Source organism: Meriones unguiculatus, chromosome 16 (genome assembly GCF_030254825.1).
Source record: "Meriones unguiculatus strain TT.TT164.6M chromosome 16, Bangor_MerUng_6.1, whole genome shotgun sequence".
Lineage (NCBI taxonomy): Eukaryota > Metazoa > Chordata > Mammalia > Rodentia > Muridae > Meriones > Meriones unguiculatus.
In genome coordinates this window covers 23,239,410-23,261,092 of record NC_083363.1, presented here as the reverse complement: position 1 = coordinate 23,261,092, position 21,683 = coordinate 23,239,410, and the positions used below count along the sequence as shown (strand labels likewise).

The window sequence follows — 21,683 nt, the reverse complement described above, 5'->3', positions numbered from 1 at the left end:
AAGAAAAAAAAAAAAAAAAAGCAACCTTTTTGCTGTGTGGCAGCTAGCGCCTGTAATCCCAGCTCTCAGGGAGGCAGAGGTAGGCCAATCTCTCTGAGTTTGAGGCCAGCCTGGTCTACAAAGTGGGTCCAAAACAGCCAAGGATACATAGAGTAACCAGTCTTGAAAAGAACAAAAAAAGCTCTTTAAGCTGTACAGCCTCTGGGTCTGATTAATTTTGGTGTTTTTGCTTGCAAGTTTTTTAATTGTTTTAATACAGGCACACATCTTTTATCCCAGCACTCAGGTGGCAGAGGCAGGAGATGAGTTTCAAGCCAGCCTGGCCTACAGCTTAAGTTCCAGGACAGCCAGAACAACAAAAAGAAACTGCTGTCTTGAAAAACCTAACAATACCTTCCCCTCCCCCCCAAATCTACCAGCATTCAGGAGGCAGAGGCTCATGGCTCTCTTGAGTTGAAGACCTATCTGGTCTACCTAGCTGCAGGAGCACTATGTAGCTGGCTACATAGTGAGATGCTGACTTGAAAACAATAAAAAATTAATGTAAAACTATTTTTAAAGTTTTAAGCAAATCTCATACATATAGATCTAGTATATCTATATGTACAGAAAGATAAACACAGAATGTGAGAAGAGCAATTCACAAAACTGAGTAATTCTTTTCAAGAAATGAATTTGTATAAAATTGCCTATTAAAATGTTAATGTAGGATTGCTTTTATTTTTATGAAAATTTAGCCAAGGCTAACCTCCCTTCCTGATCCTCCTCCTACCACCCCAGTCCATAAACATGCACAGAAGGGCAAGTCTCCACCAAGCTGCAGCTCTAGCCCCAAGTTTTACTAGATTTGCATACCTAGCAGTCACCGTTATAAGAATGCCAAGCTGTTTTCATTTTAGAAAATGAAAGCCACCAAAAACTAAGTATAATGTATTAGTATCTTTATTATGGCATAATGCAGTACTTTATATAGTAACTCATTTAATGTAAAAACATTTTATGTACAACTGCAGAGAAACAAGTACACAAGACAGCTGGAACTTAAAAAACAGGTTATAATTCCAAAGTCATTTGATAAACTGAAAAATATTTTCTCTGTAGAAAATAGTAAAAATGGTAACATTTCCCAATAAACTCATTTAAACCAAATATTAGCTGAATTATACACATAAATATTGTTTAGATCCTGGGGTCTAGAAGAAAACTTATCTTCATTTGTTCAGAGACATGTTTTCTTTTAAGCAAGTTGTGTACATTAGAATTCCTATTGCTCTCCCCTTGACTGCTGGTTTCCAGCAGGTCATTTTTCTATAGACTAACCCATAATCCAGAAAGGCCTCGCTGTGCCAGCACTCCACCTGCAAGTAGAGCCAGCATGTCCTTTCATATGCGTCACAGGGCAGATTCTTATCCTAACAGTGAAATGTTTCATTACACCAAGCCCAAGTAATTGGACAAAACCAAAACCTATTACAGGCCACAGAGTCATCGACAAAGAAAAGAAATCCAAAAGAATTCCCAGCACAGAAGACAAGAACCATCTGGGTCAGGCTCAAGGTGAAAACTGAATCTAAATAGAAAAAGGACCATGCCTCAACTCTCTGGAGCTGATTTGGTTACCAGAGCTCTTTGATGCTGAGGTGTTCGGGGAAGAAGGTAAGGATCACACTAAAATCAGATATTGAGTCTCAAGATCTTAGCCATCTAAACAATTGAATCTGATTTTCCTTCCTAGCTTGCTCTAAGATTCTCTGCACAGAATTGCTAGGCAGGCTAGAGGACCCCACCAATTGAGCTAGGTGGGATGTTTCCCAGAGAAAAGAACACCCAGGCAGGTATTAAAGAATAGCTCAGGCAACTATCACAGGGCCAGGTGCTACACTGAGTTCCTCAGTTCCCTCAAAGCAACAGCTTAAAATGGCAGTTTGTCTTAGATTCTCTAAACAGTGATGTTTTCAATGGAGAAGCAGCTTAACAGAAACTGATCTTACATTGTGCTTTAAGATCTAGGCCACTGAGAAAACAATATTGTCCCATTCTGCCCTTACAAGCCCGGCTGCACACTAGAAGAGACATGACCCATGAAGGGGCCACCCGTTCAAAGCATTCTTCCTGCCGCCTCCTCATACGTGAAGATCGAGAACACTGTTGTGCTATTCTTAAACATTATTCAGCAATGCCAATTAAGCCCCATCTTCCCTTAATTACTTCTTGGTAAATTAATCTTCCAAAAGTAGGGCAGAAGACCTTAAATACCTTCTATCCAGTCTCATTACCCATGGGGGAAAATCTACAGACATCAGACATTTGGGACAAAACTTTGAAGACAATGGTTCCTAGAAAATGTACCTAAATACACTGTGGAGCACTCACTGGAACACAAGTCACCTAAAGGAGAGAGAAACAGTATGCAGAGACTCTACGGAGTGAATCACAATCTGTGTTACACGTTCCCATCCAGAGGCTGGCACAAACTGCTTCAATTAGCTAAGTCTGAAATGGCTTTTGAAAAGCACTGCTTGGTAACAATCCTCAGCAGACACATGTAGAGACCAGAAATTTGCTTGTGAGGAGGCCAAGGAATGCGAGCAAAAATAAACAGCTCTGACTCATGCAGTTCTCCAGAGACTGAGGTATCCCTAGGTCCTTTCTTTACAAGGTATGAGTGAGACTTTTAGGGACTAGAGATGGAGTCTGGCAGTAGGGCATGTACATGGTCCACATGTGTGAGGTTCTGAGCTCAGGCCCCAGTCTACACACAAGGATAGACTTGCAACATCAACATGCGAGCGTAGATGGATCTGTGGTCGGCTTTACTTCATAAATCTAGAAATACGTTGGAAAGTAATACAAAATGATAAGATGAATTCCTATCCCTTTTCACAAAAGATAGTTGATGGTTAGATCAAATAGTTCAGAAGCCTCTCTGCAAGGAATGGGGGTGGGGGAGCAAATGATCAAAATGGAAGGAAGCACTGGGGCTTTGACAGTAGGAAGGGCACTGGCGTCCACAGTGTGCAGTTCCTGCTTGCCTCTACTCACTGGCCAAACGCTTTACCAAAACTCCGCTTCTGGCCTTTATTTGGGGATCTGTTACTTCTGTTGCCACCACCTGGTCGCTGCCCTCTGAAGTTTTTACTTCCTCCGCGTTGGCCTTGTCCCCTGAAGTTCCTGCTTCCACCCCGCTGTCCTCTGAAAGCACCACGGCTGCTGTCCCGTTGACCCCTGCCGCCTCGATACCCTTCCAGGGGTCCTTCCAGCTCCGGCTGTTCCGTGGCCACAGTGAGCTGCCAGCGTCTTGAATCATGCCACTTTTCCTGAGGGCAGAAAAGTTTGTTCCATGGTTTTAAGGCCATAAGAAAAACTTACTGTCATCTCTCCAAGGAACAAGTTGGGTAACTAGGTGCTTAAAAAGGTGCTAGTGCCAAGTAAGAGGTCCCAAAGCTGTGGTGAGTGTGGGGACAGGTGTTCTGGAGGGCAGCCCGCAATCTACATTTTGAAATTTGCTGTAGCTGTCTGAGGAACACACTTGGCACAGTGCTAAGAAACACAGCAATGGCAAGTGTGCAGGAAAGCACGCACAGAGCAGCAGAGCAGGCGCTGGGCCCAACTACAGGAAGGAGCAAGGCAGGCCCAGAAGCAGGGTCACAAGAAAACGGAGACTGTTCTCTGTGGTCCACACTGTCACTCTGCCTTCAGAATAAATACTGTATGATTTGGGTCTACAAACACTGAAATCCAAAAGAAAAATACCTGAATTTCCGTGACTGCTTCAGTGCGGACATCAAAACAAACTCCCTAGAAATCAAAGCAGGAAGAGTTAATTCAACTAACACACCGACACTGCAGAATATAAAGAAAACAGAAGGTACCGAGCTAGATGGAACTCGAGAGCCTGGCAAACACAGGCTTCTACAAACAGCGGCAGCTGAAGGATAAGCAACTGCCCAGGCAGGTAGGCACTCCTGGCTGTTACACTGTGCTAATTCACACTCAGGAGGACACAATGAAGAGCGGAAAACGGAGTTAGCTTTTGGGGCTGACCTCTAGCTTTTCATTGGTTTTATGTGAGAACGTGAGTATGGCCTATCAGCTAGGAGCTACAAACACACTACTCTTGTGCTGACAGTCTGAGCAGCACTTTTTCCACCCAGAGATTTCACCAGCCTCAGCATGCTGTCAGTTAGGTGTGAAAAGACTGACATTCACGGGCTTCTCCCATGCAGAGCCAGGAGCACTGCGTCACTGGGGTTTCTAGAGAGGTTTTCTTGAGTAGGTCACTGGCTCGAGGCCTTCCTATGTAAGCAATCAGGGCAGGGGAAGATTCACCAGGGTAAACATGTTCCAGGAACTCTGCTGCACAGTAAGGACTGGGAAGCTGCACAGGGAGTCAGAGCTAAGTCTCAAAGGACAATGGGAAGGGGAAGGCACTGTTTAGTAACCAAGTCAGCACCCACTGGGAATAAGGCATGGTGTGACAGACAGTAGTGCGCTGGGGTCAAGATGTGGAACTGGTAAGCAAAACAAGCCTACCCTCAGCCTCTGAAGATGGACAGCTGCTCTGATCAGGCATTCCCCGCCGCAGAAGCACCTTAACCTGAGACAGGGCTCTGTGCTCTCCATGAGCATGTGAATGTGCGCCCCAAAGGAGTCCACAGTCAAAGCTATTCCCCAATAACACTTATCTGCCCTGGTAATTCTCATCTTCCCATAAAGGTACCACAATAACTTAAAAAAACTTCAAAATACCTAACTAAGCTACTTAATGAACCATGGAAGGGAAGATGGCAGGAAGGCAGCTGTGTGTTGGGAGGCTGACATTGCAGAGCAGTTTGGGCTGGAGACTGCACTGCCAAAACGCAGAGGAAGAGTGAGGAGATGCAGCATCCCCTCCAGGCAGGGAGCGGACACATTTTGGTTACCGGCTAACTACCAAGCTAAGATGAGGTCACAGAGGACCCAGACTCACCAGTTTGCCTTTGAGGAAGACCATCCCCCTCACTTTGGCATCAATGCTTTCGCCTAGCTGCTCCTTAAGTTCTTTCCAAGCATAACTGATGTTGGGCATTTCGATGGAGCACCGCAGGATCATGGTCACAAAGCCCTTAGGGGAGAGAGGGGCGTAGACTTAAGTCTTGAAAACCAAGCAGCACCATAAGCACTTGCTTTGGGGACAATAGTATTTCTGGGGAAGCTTTCCCTGACAGCACGACCACCCAGCCTCACAGATGGGTGGACTGGGGCAGCCTTAGCCTGGTGGGGAGTACTAATGTCAGGACCCAGCTACCAGTTTGCTAAAGGGGACTAGCTGAAGACAGGCCACCAGCGTTCTTATGCCACACTGGTCTATAGCAGTAAAAACATGAAACTTTAATGTACCAATGTTCAAGTCAGTGTTTTTTTTTTTTTAAGATTTTATGCATGTTAGTGCTCTAAGAGGGCAATAGAGGGTGTAGATGATTGTGAGCCACCATGTGGGTGCTGGGAATTGAACTCAGGACCTGGAAGAGCAGACAGTGCTCTTAACCACTGAGCCATTTCTCCAGCCCAAGTCAGTGGGTTTTAATACTTTTTTTTTTTTTTTGGTTTTCGAGGCAGGGTTATCTGTGTAGGCTGCCTGTCCTGGAACTCACTCTGTAGAGTTCCAGGCTGGCCTGTACATCCCCACACCCAGATACAGGCTTAGTACAGTTTAGTTTACTTTGTCTTTCTTGAGCTTATGTGTAGAGGTCAGACACCAAGTGCAGAAATCTGTTTTCTCCTTCTACTCTATGGAGGCTGGGAATGGAACTTAAGTCATTGTCAGGCTTGGTGGCAGGCCCTTAACCTGATGAGTCTCACTAGGACACACCTATTTTGGCCCCTTCGGTTTTGTTTTTAATTAGGAAAATTGCAAACACAGCCAGAGCCTTCCCATCTCCTAGAGAAGGTGAGGCCAATTAGGAAGTTCAAAATGAACTCTCAGTTTTGCTTAAGCCATTTTATAAAGTACCAACTCTTACCGCTTGGGAGTTGATCAAGGAGCGCTGGTCGACAGATGTGGCCCCTGAGATGTGGGCCAGCGCAGCTGCCAGGGCCTCAACAGCTCCTTTCTCCTCAATCAGCTTCTCAGCCGACTGCTTGAAGTGGCCAATGGCGGTAGGAGGCACAGAATCCAAAAGCCTGTGGTTTCAAGTGAACTTGTTAGAGAATAAATGAAGGAGGTGCTGCCATATGCTGGGAATCCCTTAGGAGGTGGAGGCAGGAGGGTATCAAGTTCAAGGGCATCTTCTAGACAGTGAGTTCCAGGCATTCCTGAGATAGAAGACACACTGAGGTACACAGTGCATTTATTTGCTTTTGTTGTGCTCTTTGAGACAGGGTTTTACTATGTCTGAAAGCTGCTATACACAACAGGATGGCCTCATATTCAGTCATCCTCCTGCTGAGATTCCAGATGTGCAGCACCATGCGCACGCAGCCCTGGCACTGCCTGCCTTCCTTCCCTCCTTTCTTTTTTTTCCTTCCTTCCTTTCGCTTTTAAGACAGGGTTTCTCTGTGTAGCCATGGCTGTCCTAGGACTCAACTTGTAGACCAGGATGGCCTTGAACTCACAGAGATCCACCTGCCTCTGCCTCCAAGTACTGGGATTAAAGGCATGTGCCACCACCTGGCCCTGTTACTGCCTTTAAATGACAGTATATAATATTGAACTAAAAAAAAAAGGCCACTGAACACTAGTAAGCACTAGTTTAGAACCAGATGAAACTATAGCCACTTACATTCTGAAACGTTAACAAATGTTCTATATCAAGTTTAAGAACACAGTATTTTCTGGAGAATGGGCATTGCCTTGGCAGTAACAAACCAGCATATCTGTATGCTCTGCAGGGTGAGCTGGGTGGGCAAAGGGCTGCCACCCTAGAGCATATCTCCTACCCACTGCCAGAATCTCCCTCTTCTCCTGATCACCAAGCCCGCATTTCCTACACTTTAGTACTCCACAGTGCCTACCATAGTGCACTTCAAGGGAAATATGCTATGATAAAATCAACTTGAAAATGCAGTCTGGGGAAGGCTCCCACTCTCTCACCACTAAACAAGCAGCACTTTCTTTGCTTATTACCTGTTCAAACTGTGTGCAGCAGGAGAAACCACCTTCCTAAAATCCAGGTCAGCTGCAAGGTCACTGACTAACCACAGCTCTGCAGCTCTCCTTTCTTCCCTGGATAACTGTACTAGAAATGGCTCAAGGTAGACTTCATCTTCTCACTCCTGGTCACTGCCCTTCAGGCAGCATCTGGTCAGGGGTAGTGCTCCAAAAAGGTGAAGCTTCAAGCCATCACAAAGGCATCAGGAAGCTGTTTTTAGGGTCCTTTTCCAACTTCACACTGTCACTCCACCCCAATCATTTCCTGAGCCCCAAGGCATGAAGGCACCATTTTGAGACTGCCACATCTAGCCATGGCCTAGGGCTCAGCATTCTGACTCAAGTGTGAATTGCTGACTTCTGGGGCCCTGTTCCCCATGTCACACACCCTCTGAGCTCACGATGCATTAAAGGGCATATATGCTAGTCCTCAGTGTGGAAAACAGATTCTGTTTTCAAGATGTTAACCCTACTCACCCCGACTATGATGAGCAGGGGCCAGAGCCAGGAATCCCAAGCACCTGAAAAGCCTTCAGTCTACAGGGCAGTTCTACACAATGATGCCGATACCAGTCACACACTCAAGAAGAGAGCTCATCAGTCCTTGCCCTCTATCATTCCTCTTCCACTACATAGGAAGTAAGTGAATTTGGAATGTGGTCACGTCTAACTAGGGATGAGGTAGGACATATCCTTAACAAGTCCAGCACAAACCCAACTATTGACAGGGCTCAGGAACAGGATGGTACAGAGGACTGAAAACAAGTACATTTATTCTGTCAAGTTGTCTGTTTTATGATGAGCAACTGGTTATTAACTCTTTATAAGCAGCAAGAAAAGAAACATTGAATGTTCAAGAAGCAGCACGAAAACACACCTAGGTGATGGTAGAGAGCATACCTTATGGCGTCTTTGCTGGAGGCTTTTATTATTTCTGTTGCGGAAGGAACACCTATCCGTTTAAATTTAATTCCCTACAAGAAAACAAACCACAATTTCATGTACAAAGATTACTGCTTGTACTGAATCTAAGTAACATTTCCTTTTTCTTGTACTCTGCGCTTGCTTACCTGGCCCTGTTTCCCAGGACCTTAACAGTTCTAAGGAGTGTTAGAGGTTGGTCTGATGCTTTTAGTACTGGCCCTCAAGATCTGGGTACTGCCTGGATATGCCTATCCTTTGTGTAAACCTGCCTGAATGGCTGATTAAACAGCCTATACCTGGGAAGGGCAGAATGGGGTAGGCGTGGCTTAGAAGGACAGGAGAATAATGGGAAAGACAGATGGGAAGAGAGGAGGAAGGAAGGAAGGAGGATGCCACGATGGGTTAGCGTGGAGAAGGAAGGAATCACATTGTTGGGAACCACATTTCCCAACAATGGCGTGGAAAGGCCCATATGAAGAATAAAAGATTATAAGATTATAGATGGAAGATAGCTCAGATGAGGATGGTTAAGGTGGATGGTGAGGTTATTCAGACAGCGTAGGTGAAATATCTGCCCAGCCCTAGGTAAATAAGGCAATTATAAAATCTAACAGGTGTCTGTGTCTTATTTGTGATAGTGGGTTAAATAATACCGCTGAGATAATCTTATAGCTAATAATAAACAATATATAGCCTGACACTCATTTTTTAAATCTACTGCAACAAAGGAGTTGTTATAGGCTGACCCTTAATGTGAGACTGTCCAATACTCACTCTCATCTGTAGACTAAGACTACGGGTTTGGAAAGAGAATTAATGCCAAGGTCAATGAGCGTCTCGCCCCTCCTCTCAGGGCCGCCTGCTTCTCCACTGCTCACGCAGGCACCAGACTACAGCTCGCCACGTTCTGGTCTATGTGGCAGCCACCAAGCGAAGCCACTCAAGAGCAAGGGAGCAGCTAAGGCCTGCCTTCTAAAGGAGGGTTATTTACATAAATTGCCAGTTCTCTAAGGATATCCAGTGTCGTCCCGCCCCCTTAAAGACAGGCTATCAAACCTGATTTCACGTGCTTCAGCCTTTCCAGTGTTTAGCTACACATAACCACATACCCAGTTCCCTTTATATCCCGACGCTCCTTCCTGCCATCCCCTCTCCATACTCTCTAAGCTCCAGAAATATTTCTGGTCATGTTCATACTATTGTCTAAGAATTGTCTTTAAATGCATCAGTTTCAAATGGAAATTATTTAGCAGGCCTTCAACCACAGAAAGAACACTCAGCTTTAGCCCTGACTCCAAAGGTTGGCGTCGCCTTCAGATCTAAGCATGTGCTGAACACAAGTTTAAAAAGTCACTTTACCGCTTTCTGTTCCACTTGTGCTAACTGGTACTCTTCCTTGTGCTGATAGAAACAGATGCAAACCCCTGTCCTTCCAGCTCTGCCGGTCCTTCCCGAACGATGAATGTAAGACTCCACATCCTATAGAAACCAAGTGCATGAGTGACACAATAAAGATTAAGCAGCCCGTGCAAAGCTCACTGAACAACACCAAATACCTATGAGTTTCGAAACCACTCAAACAGTGGTCCCTGTCCCGAGTGCAAATAGCCCAAGAGTATGTATATTTCTAAATGGTTGCTTTAAAAGTACTAAAGCTTATTTTATTACATTTATTAAAACGCATTTTTAAAAAGACATCATACTGAACTCTATACACTCAAGTCTTTTTGAAAATTTGCTCACAAATTAGAATGTTTTTATTCACAATTGAAGAACATGGAACCAGCTTATATGTCCAACAGATGAATGGATAAAGGAAATGTATATAGACACAATGAATCTTACTACATTACAAAAAATGAGATGAAATCAGCAGGAAAACACAGAAACCAACTCAGAAGAAAAACACTGAATGCAGAGCCCGACTTCTAATCGTCTGTGTACCTATCTAAACTGACTGTGTAGTTTCTAGAAAATCAAAAGGGCCCATGAGAGCTTTTACCAAGAGGAGTGGGAAGCTTGCTAGAACATACTACCAACAGGTTATCACATTCTTTTCTACAAGCCTTCAAGATCAAGGTACAAAATAAAGTTCAATAGAAAGCCAGGCAGCAAATGGTTAGCCTGGAAATCTTCATATTAGAACTCAGGCTGTCAAACTCACAGAATCCCGGGATGAAAGATATATGCCAACATAAGTGACAATCTACTGTAAACCGTGTAAGTCAATTGCGTGACTTTGAGTAAGGCAAAGACACAAAGCAGTAACTTTGTATTGTTAGTAAAAACAACATACAAACAACTAAAAAAAACTTACCTTTGGTGGACAGCTTTGTACAACCAAGTCAACCTCAGGGATGTCTAACCCACGTGCAGCAACATTGGTTGCCACCAAAACTCCAAAACTGCCATTTCGGAAACCTTTCAGTGTGATTTCCCTTTGCTTCTGGGGAATGTCGCCATGTAAAGACTGGGCATCCTGCCAAAGAAAAAAACGACCTAAGAATTCTAGACCCAATATGACACCCGCCAAGAGGCCCAAGGGCTCAGTTTGGGAATACTCCTGAAAATAATACAAAGTGAAAAACAGATGCTTTCTTCCATGTATATCTTAAATGGAAAAAAATCCCCAAACCATCTGTAGAGCCATCACACCCGCCGTTTCTAACTGTATTCTCCAAGGTTGAAAATACTTCCAAACACGACTACACCTACTAAGTGAAGCTTTACAAGAGAGCCACCAAACCTGACCAACAGAGAAGCTCCTCCTAATCTAACACCCGGAAGTCACTGGCTGACTGAAAAGCACTGTCCAGGGTGAAGACTTACTGAGGACCCAGCCTTTCTGGGCATGAGAAGGACCAACCTGCTTTATACATGAGTTCTGTGATAGCTCCTGGGCTTCCCTCTTGGTTTCACAGAAGATGATAGTGCGTCCTTGATGCCCACTGTACACTCGGATCACATCCCCAATAACCGCAGCCCTCTCACTCCAGTGACACTTAATCGCCAGGTGCTTTTAAGAGAAGAGACAACACTTAGTAAAGATGGCTGGGACATTACAGCTCCTTTAACTCTCAAGTCTCTCTTGGTACAGGAAGTAAATGCAGGCCGTACAGGCTGTCTGCTGCCACCACTGCTTAGAGAAAAGAAGGAAACTAAATATAGCAAAGTCAAGAGCAACATGGTCTGTTCACAGCACTTTCTCCAGAGTGTCTGGCTTCTTTACATTCTAATGTAATCAGGAAACACTATTCCCCAAACTCTTACGGGAAACCAAATAACAGAAAGGCCTATGTGCACTATGCCCCTTCATCCACTTAAAAAGCACAACATGTGATTGCTGCATAGGCCTAGTTTTGGGTGAAATGAATTCATCTAGGTACCGGAGCCTAGGATGAAACAGATTCAAGATGATGCATAATGCTGCTCTAATGCCCTCTAGCGACTAAATTCTAAATGTAATCATTTTTGTTTATCTAAACATAAAGTTCCAAATGACTCTGAAATCAGGCTATTAGATAGTGAAATCCATAAAGCACAGATACCATACATAAAAGAAATATGTATTTACTTGGCTCTTCATAGACAGTATTTATCTGTAAAGAGCTTGTATTCGTTATTCTTAAAACTATCAGACAAGAAACAGAATGACTGACAATTTAATACTAATTCCGGCAACTAAATGAATCATTTACCTCCACAGTTATGGCTGCTTTCTGAGTCTTTTTACCAATCAGGTCCACCTGTTCGTATGTAGATTTCATGTATTTCTTAGCAACATTAAATACCCAATGAGGGCAAGTTGCAGAGAAAAGCAATGTTTGGGGGTTGTCTTCAGAATCTTGGGGGAAAAAGAAGTCAGTGTGAATAATCCAAGCAAGCCTGCATACATAGCACTCCACCTCACCTGACCTCCAGGATGTACCACCAACCACTGGAAGCCAGCCACGCATCCAAGACACAATAAAACGATGCTGAAAACTCCCAACACACAAAACTGAAATCTGTTATAGTAAAGGCTCCCTAAATGATGAAAGTACACGGAACCTGTTCTGCTCTCTAGTCTTTGCCGGCTCTCACTCACATAGGAAATCTGCCTCATGAAGGAGGCCCACCAACTAAAAAGATAACCAATCCTGGAAGGCCAGGTACCAAGCAGCATGGATGTCTACATAGCCCCTAACAAGACCCACAGCAGCATAACACTGTCAGAACCTAGAACCAGGGCTAGGGGTGCAATTCAGCAACAAAGCCTTCAGTTCAATCCTCAGCACCCCCCAAAGACTCCTAATCTATCTGTTCATCTGGACTTAGGAGAACTGTTGTTGTCAAAGCCCCAAAGTGCGAGCTGACAGAACCAGGGCAGTGCACCTTACAGCCCCATCAGTAGCTGTACTCATGGAGACCTGGGCTGCAGAATCAATTCTAGCTACTGCAGAACTGCAACCATGACCAGAACCTTCTATATGAATAAAGGTGAAAGGAGGCAGATGGTAGAATAAATCACCTGACAAAGTTTTAATACCTAACTGGTGATTTTTTCCTTACATATACACAAGGAACGCACTAAAAGCTATTGGAAACAGTTTAGCAGGCTGGCAGAATATGAAATTTTTCTTCCCGCAAGCTTTCACCTATCATATAACAAATCATTTTTTTTTTTTTTAGTGTCCAAGTTTAAAAAAAAAAATCCAAGTGTTAGCAGGATGTTGGTGGTACACACTTTTAATCCCAGTACTCGGGATGCAGAGGCAGCTGGATCTCTGAGTTCAAGGCCAGCCTGGTCTACAGAGTGAGTTCCAGGACAGCCAGGGCTACACAGAGAAACCCTGTCAAATAAATAAATATTCCAAGTTTTTCCAAGTAAGTGTCTTTATTTATCTCCTGGAAGACAATTTCATCACAAACCTGCTTTTGGTCCCCTCCATCAGTCTCTTAAATTTGGGGCTTACCTTTCTTATATGCCACACACAAAATTTCTTCCACTTGATCAGCAAAGCCCATATCCAACATCTGGTCCACTTCATCCAGGACGACATGTTTCAGTTTGGTGAGGTCTAGCTTGCCATTCTGTAGGTGGTCTTTAATACGGCCTGGGGTCCCCACCAAGATATCAATCCCACTCCGCATTCGTTCAACTATTAAAAAAATAGCAACAGAAAGACTTGTCTTGTTTTAAAATTCCTTTTGGCAGTATGGACTTTTTTTTAAACACATTTTCATTCTTAACTATTACTAGACAGCTACAAGGTAATATGCTGTAAGTAATGACAGTAACAACACTGAAAGCACATGACCTTCAGCAGGACAGCATGTGGAAACGCAGGGCCAGCATACTAACACAAAAGGAAAATGAACCAATAGGAAATAGTTGCATAAAAAAATGACTGTTTGGCTCAGAAAATGTCTAGACTTCAAACCTGTGACAATCTTAAAAAAACAGAAACATTATTATTGTTGTATTGAGACAGGGTATCAATATGTACCTCAGATACTCCTGAACTCTACCTTCTTCCCTGCCTTAACTTAACAAATGTGTCACTCAGTATGTGAGCCCAAGAATTAGGCACCTTTCTGTGGGGTGACGGGGTGTAAAAGGGCAAACACCCTAAGGAGGGAACGAAACACTGGGAACCGAGCGCTCACTTCACTCACTGTGCCTGACACAGAAGCAGTTAGAGGACTTCACTAGGAAATTTATATTATTATTTTTAAAGGTATTTATTTATTAGGTACACAGTGTTCTTAACCACTGAGCTATTTCTCCATCCCACCTTTTATTATTTAATACAATGTTCACAAATAGAAAAAAGTAACCCAGTAACCCAGAAAAAAGTACCCTGCTCTTCACCGTCCTTCAACAACAGGCAAGAGAGAAACCCCGAAAGTGTAAGACAGACAGACTTCAAGCTGAGGAGGCACCTTCCCCACAGCTTTTGAATTTACTTACTTTGACCACCATATGGAGTTCCACCATAAAAACAAGCCACTGATAACTTTTTGGTGATGTCACTGAAGTCTTTGCTCACTTGATTTGCTAATTCTCTTGTAGGTGCAAGAACTAGTACCTGAGAGAGAAAAACCAGATTTTCAAAGCATTGGGAAGCATGTTTCTTTCTCAGACACCCCTGAAGCACCGCAACCCTTGACTCACCCCATTCACCTTGTCCTATACTGAAACATTTACCATGTGCTTTGCAACACATACCACATGCTAAATATGCAAATGTTACAGGACCACTGATACAGTCCCCAGGCAGTGCCCTAAGAGCCTGTTGGAACCAGTTAGAAGTAGGTGTCCAGATGCATGCTGCTCCAGAGAACTAGGTGGAGAACCACAGAGGTTCAGGAAAGTACGCTGTAGGAGCTACACCAACAACATTAGCTTTAGTAGTCCAGCTTTCCCTGGCGCCTTATGCACTACAAAGTACTTCCTACTCATTATTCTGACTGAATTCTCAACAACCTTCTCGGCAGATACTAAGGAGTAAATGACTCAAGTCCATAGGCCAGGTGGAGGCCAAGCTTGGGCTTAAACTATAGCAGGCAGGGCCGAACACTTGTCAACAGGCTTCTGTGTACTCACTTCATTCTGGGTACCATCAAAAGCAAAGATCCAGAAAGCAGCCTTGGTAGCCTTTATATTAACAACACTCCAGAGGAAAAGGAAGGAGATTCTCTGTGAGCTAGAGACCAGCCAAATCTAGAGACCATGTCCCAAATAAGTGTGCACATATATACATACATAACCAGGATCAAGTCTGGGTACCCCATGCACACCCAACATTTTCAAGGAATATGAATGTTAGTAAATATGGATAATCACGACTTTGGGGCAGATTACAGTAATATAGAGCTGACGGCCAACAATCTGGAAGAATCACCCTAGCCTACATTCAGATTAACTTCAGTGACACAAGGACCTTCGGGCTAAGTAGCATGTGCAAACCACGGCCACATGTGCTTCTGGGGGCTGAGCCCAAGCCTATGATGAGCTTAAGATAGTTACCTGAGGGGCGCGGCCTCTCTTCCTGTCTTGGAGCCCACTCTGAAGCTTCTCAATCAAAGGGATGGCAAAGGAGAAGGTCTTCCCAGTCCCTGTGCGCGCCTGAGCAATTAAGTCTTTCCCACTGTATACATGGTGGAACGTCTTGGCTTGTATAGGAAACAGGAAGCTCACCCCACGAGCTGTGAACAGATTAATCATGTTACTAACATTGTTCTGTTTTATATAAGTCTCAGGCCAAACCCTCAAGTTCTGTTAACATGCCAAGCCCATCTGAAACACACTCATGCTTGTGGTCCTATAGAGGTGGGAAATTTCACCTTTTCATAAACATCTACAAAGTGAAGGTCAGGGAAGAATCCACTAGACTGAAATTTATTATTAATATCTCACCCATAAGCTCATTTGAACCTAAAAGACCAAGGCCCTATGTTCAACACCATTCTGTACCAGGGAAGCATCTGGACCTCTTCGCTGGTTCTGACAGACCAAGGGATCCAAGACACCCTGGCAACATTAGCCTCAGGTGGAAGATGACAGAGATCATCAAAGACGGTGTGTCAGTCACCACACTTCTGAATGATTAAGTTTTGATAACTAAATCAAAACAGCATAATCCATTTGTAATGCACAGGTCTGCTCCACTGTGCCAAAGATGCTGACAGTAAGAACTGGTCTCCATGCACTAGAGTTCCAGCAATGACGCTGGAGCCTCACCTTTGAGAAGCTTGACAGTCTCTTCAGATATTGGAAAATTGGAGAAAGCTCCTTCTTTCTGTTCCACAGGTATTTCTTCCTATCAAAGCAAAAGACCCACAGAAATCAGTAATTCATATGCCAAGTGAATACAGGATGCTGTCAAGAGAAAGAGAACCCATTCTCAAACTTGCTGCCAAAGCCTGCTGACTGCATTTGATCAGAGACCACAGGTGGACAGGGAACCAACTGTAGTTGTCCAGGCTCCACACACATGCCATGGTATGTGCATAGCCCCCACAACAACTCAGTTTTTTAAAACACAAAAAAGCTCATCTAAATACACCAGTTTAAGAACCAATCAGAGAAGGGGCTGGTAAGATGGCTCAGTGGATAAATGCCCTTGCTGGCCAAACCTGACATGACAACTGAGTTCAATCTTCTGACCCCACGATAGAAATAGAAACAATTCCTACAAGTTTCCTCTGAACTCCAGATATACACCTGTCAGTGACAGTGCATGCCTTTATTTAATCCCAACACTCAGGCAACTCTCTGAGTTTGAGGCCACCCTGATCTACAGATTGAGTTGCAGGACAGCCAAGGCTACAGAGAGAAACCCTGTCTGGAAAAACAAAGACAATAAACAAACAAACAAACAAACAACACTCGCATGCCTCTGATCCCAACACCCCCAAGGCAGATGGCTGGCATAATGTTCTTGTGGACATATACAATCCACCCTTGTTCATTCGAAGGCTTCTCTACCCCACTATCTGCTTTCAATCCAGACATCGCATTGTGTCACCTATCTCAATTTTGTGCAAACATGCCACCATTTGTTCTCTGTATTGTCAATAAAACAACCAGCCACAATGCCGAGCAAGGGAGAGAATAGGGTGGGACATCCCAGTCCGGGGAGAGGAGAAGGAATCGGGAAGGAGTAGGAGAGCAGGGATCGGCAAGAGAGGGCGTGAGACCATGAGGACAGATGTACTGGACCTAAGATATGACTAAAAGCAAGTATAATGGGTGAAATCTGAACGGTAGGAAACTTTGCGGGTTTAGAGGTTTAAGATAGAGTAACTATTGCCCAGTATTGTACTCTAAGTTAATTAAATAAATCCTTCTCTCTGTGTGGAGAGACATAGCTGGCTTAGGAATAAGCACTGTTTAACTACAAGATAAATCAATAATAAATATTAATAACCCACAACAGCAGATGAATCTCTGTGAGTTCTAGGCCAGCCTGGTCTACATAATGAGTTCCAAGACAACCAAGGCTATGTAGAGTGACCCTGACTCAACCAAAACAAACAAAAATACCCCGTTGCTCTTCTAGGCTCAGGTTCAATTCCATGTGTAATTCTAAAGGATCCTGACTCAAATGGGCAATAGAGTGCATTCATGTGGTACACTTACATACATGCAGGCAAAAAACTCACACACGTGATATAAAATAAAAAGTTGAGAACAAAGGGTTACCAGGAAGTGTTCACACAGTTTAAGAGGAAAAAACAACTGTTTGGGGAAGTAGCTCAACAGTAAAGGGCACTCCTTTGTCTTGCCGAGGGCCCAGGTTTGATTCCCAACACCCACATGGTGGTTCATAACCATCCAGAATTCCAGTTCCAGGGACTCCAAAGCACAAAGCTTCAGTGGGTGCCAGGCACAAACAAGGCACATTTAATCAAAACATCCACATACATAACAATAATAAAATAAACCTAAAAAATTTTTAAACCAAACTTTTACTAGGAAAGGAATGTGAAGTTACTTTTTATAAACACATATATTACATCCATCATGTATCTATTAAGTATTTTTTAGCATTTAAAGTAGGAGAATGTTTGTTTAAAGATGGAGAAGACAGAATACACTACTGTCAAAGGTATAATTCCGACCTGATTTTTTTTCAAGTTGTGTATGTACAATGTACTGCAAGGAAACATCCAAACTGTCAGCCATCTACCTCTCTACTTGTGACATATGTGAGGGAGGAAAACTATGTGAGGGAGCTTTTTTCCTTCATGGTAAATTGTTAAATTCTCGATTTCTCTAGTGTGCGCTTTTTGTGTGTTTGTTTTTTGAGGCAGGGTTTCTCTGTGTGGTCTTGGCTGTCCTGGACTCACTCTGTAGACGAGGCTGGCCTCAGGTTTGGAGATCCGCCTGGCTCTGCCTCCCAAGTGCTGGCACCATACCTGCCTGCTCCACTTCTCTTGATACTCTTCTGTCAGGAAAGAACTGAAAATACTGACTATGAACCTAAGGGAAAAATCTTTCATAGAATGCTTTCCTTTCTTGAAACATATAAATTTTCTTTCCATTATAAAACATGTATGCTGAAGGCCCTGGGTTCAACCTCCAGCACCCAATTTTAAAATGTTTATAATTATGTGTAGTGATTACCTACTTCTCTGTAACAAGGAAACACAGCCCACCTACCCTAGTATAACTTTCCCAACTAGTGGGACAGCAGCAGGCAGCACTCCTCCCCAAGCCTGACAGCCAGGTTCAAACACCAGGACCCAAAGGTAGGAGAAAAGGAATGCCTCCAGTGCTATCTACACACATTGGGATAAAATAAGCAGAAGGAAAGCCCAAACTTACCTTTTCTGTCTCGCTACTACTTTCCTCACCAGGAGCTTCACTGGAGTTTGAGTTTGATTCAGAATGAGAGAATCCATTCTTGAGCTTAGGGCTTTTCTCTGCAGAGTCTCCATTTGCTTCCTTCCCTTTCTTCATTTTCTTGGGCTTAGGAATGTCAGCATCTTCTTCAGAAGGCTCCTCCACTTTTGTTTTTTTGGTTTTCGCAGAGGCCGCTTTCTTCTCGAGGGACTCCTTTTTCTTCTTGGGGGTTTTGCTTTTAGAATCAGTGTGGTCTTCCTGTGCTTCCTCTTGCTTTTTGGCCTTCTTGGATTTAGGGGGTTCAACATCATCTTCAGAGAGCCCTTTCTTTTTAACTGTTTTAGCTTTGGAGGAGACAGCCTCTTCCATTCCTTCTGTGGCTTCTTTGGTCTTAGATTTGGCCTTCTCTTTTCCAGTTTTCTGAAAATTAATTGTGAAGACACAAGCACTGAGCAAGGCTGCTATACTGTGTAAGATCCATCAATGCTGGATGTCAGGACTACTTAAGAGTCATGGAGACCACAGCCTTAGGCATCCAAATACTGTATAAATTAAAAATCAGCCCTGAGCACATACAAGTAACCTGTGGACTGAACTGGCTGCATTTAGGTGTGTGTGTGTGCTTATGCAAACAACTTAGAGGGAGACCATGAATTCAAAATCGAACAAGGTGGGGATTACATGGAAGAAGCTGGAGGAGGAGAGAAGAGGGGAGCAATGATGTAGTTATAATTTTCAGAGACAGGGTCTCACTGTATAATAGCTCTTGCTGATCTGGGAACTCACTCTGTAGACCAAGCTGGCATTGAACTCACAGATCCACCTGCCTGTGCCTTCTGTGATTAAAAGTGCGTGCTACTACAGCTGGCTTAATGCAATTACAATTAAAAAACCATTATTAAACACACACACACACACGATGCTTTCTAATACCATTTCTTAGCTAAAATGGAAATAAGTATATACCAACAGTTATATTAGCATGGAAAAATAAAGAGTTCTTCAAAGTAACTCTTCAGTTCATACTGGCCAACCCTTATAAAACGGAACTTTCCTAGGAGGTTTTAAAGCTCTATACTACATACTAGGAAAAAAAAAGAAAAGAAAAGAAGGCCAGGATCTGAGGAAATTGTTCCGGGGGCAAAATGCTTACAGTGCAAACATGAGGACTTGAGTCTCAAACTCCAGCACCCATGTAAAAAGATAGGTGTGGTGGGCATGCCTGTCACCCTAGCTGGTGGGGCTGGAATGGGGAGCAAGCCAGCCTAGGTGAATCAGGGGCTCCAGATTCACATAGAAACCTTATCCCCAAGAGTAGAGTGACAAGCCAGGTGGTGGCGCATGCCTTAAATCTCAGCGCTCAGGAGGCAGAGGCAGGTGGATGTCCGAGTAAGAGGTCAGCCTGGTCTTCCAGGATAGTCAGAGGTGCACAGAGAAACCCTGTCTTCAAAGACCCAGAGTAGCAAGTGCTGGAGACCCCCACCCAGCACCGACCCCTCGCTTCCACACATGCAGGAGCACACACACACACACCACTGCCCAAGCAAATAAAGCTTTGTATGTCTTAAAAGCAGGTTTGTCTTCCCTTCCTAAATTTCTTTATAGTTAAACACTAATGAAATTTGTACTTCAAAGGACAAAATGAATTCACATAGAGACGAAACATCTATCATTCTCATTGCAAAGCTTTACTTGGGCTTTATTTAAATTTACAACTTCTCACATTATTGAAAACTTATACCAATTAGTAGCCACTTACACTAGACTGCTTGTAGTGGAGTCCCAGGCAATAACCGTGGGACTAAACTGCAGTGGGCTAAGGCGGTGGTTCTCAACCTTCCTAATTAATACTAGTTCTTCTCTTTTATACAGTTCCTCATGTTTTGGTGACCCCCAAACATAAATTACCTCGTTGCTACTTCATAACTGTCATTTCGATACTGCTAAGCGTAGTGGTCCCACAGGTTGAGAACCGCTGGGCTAGAGCTCAGCGGGTACGGCACCTGCCAACACGTGAGCAGCCCAGGCTTTGGTCAACCGGACCACAAAAACCATCTTTAAAATAACGATCGCCTGTTACATATGTAACAAACAGGAGATAGGAACGTAAACGAGTGGGCAGGTCCCTCCCTCCTGACTTCAGTAGCCTAGAGCTGTGAATGCGGACGCAGACCTGTAACGCGGTGCTCTGAGGTTCCTAGCTAATCGAAATAATGCTGCTGTTTCTTTAAAGGGCTCCTTACCTAAAAGCCCCCGGAGGCAGCACAAACCTCAACGAAGTCGTACAACACAGGAGACCGGGGCCAACTTTCGTTCCCTCCTACTTTGATCATTAGAGACTGTCACAAGTTAAATCTTACCATCCAAGGAGGTAAGAAGAGACAGGGCGATTTAACAGTGCGCACAGGTCTTCTACTGCAATTACACGCAGACCTGAGCCAGAAATTCTAGGCGTTTTCTGAGTTTGTTCCTCATGAAGGGGAACCGCGTGTCACCGCAGACCCTGCTGTCCGCGGCTCCACTCCACACTGTGAAGCGATCTGCAATCCCCTTTCACACTCTCAAGCCGGGTCGGCCCGGCGTCAGAGGGGCCCGCGGAGCGAGGGCCACGCGCTCCCCGCCCGGCCCGGGCCCCGGTCTCACCTTCCCGCTGGGCTTCGGCACGGTCTCCATGCTCTCCTCGGCCGCGTCTGGGGCCAACCTGGACTCACTCCGGAGTTTTCCCGGCATTATTCAGCACGACCTGCTCAGGCCTACAGGCTTCCTCAACCGCGTGTACAGGAGAGAGCGAAAAAACGTGGACCGCCTCTCAAACCGGCTTCGCTCGTCACTTCCGTTACGGAGCGCATCCGGCGGAAGCAGCGCGCACGGGGTGGGGTCGGGGGCAGAGCTGCGCTTCGCGTGCTTTTACGTGGGATCGTTGGGTGCGGCGTGGATACGGATCCCCACAGGAAATAAACACGCGTGGACGGTTAGAACTGGATGGCCTGACCCGCTTGCCTCCTCTTCCCGAGTCTGCGATTGCCGGCCGGCCACCCTTTTCTACGAACAAAAGTCAGCGGTGGAAAACTGATGGAGGGGACAGCCAACCCCAGGTGCCTTCTGAGCACCGGAATGCAGGGAACCAGCGAGCTACCTTAAGTCTGGTGACCTGAATTTGCGATCCTTGGAATCCAGAGTCGACTGAGCACACCTCTTCTTTCACGAAAAGCGCGCGGCGGTACCCAGGACACCCATGTACGTGCCGCACAGCAATGTGAACAATTTAAAAGAACCAGAATTGGCAGGGCGCTAGGA

The 21,683-nt window shown here is 44.5% G+C and overlaps 1 protein-coding gene across 1 annotated transcript; it reads right to left on the bottom strand.

Moving 5' to 3' along the window:
• Nucleotides 1-926: 926 nt before the first annotated feature.
• Ddx21 (DExD-box helicase 21) lies at nt 927-21,216 on the bottom strand. Its single transcript, XM_021651456.2, has 15 exons — nt 21,030-21,216; nt 18,369-18,806; nt 15,780-15,858; nt 15,066-15,244; nt 14,007-14,124; nt 13,009-13,194; nt 11,752-11,897; nt 10,920-11,069; nt 10,371-10,532; nt 9,413-9,532; nt 8,030-8,103; nt 6,003-6,162; nt 4,970-5,104; nt 3,754-3,798; nt 927-3,317 (listed from the first exon to the last, which is right to left on the bottom strand). Exons 1-15 carry the CDS (start codon nt 21,114-21,116, stop codon nt 3,039-3,041), a joined length of 2,358 nt encoding a protein of 785 aa, XP_021507131.1. The 5' UTR covers nt 21,117-21,216; the 3' UTR covers nt 927-3,038.
• Between the last annotated feature and the right edge of the window lie 467 nt (nt 21,217-21,683).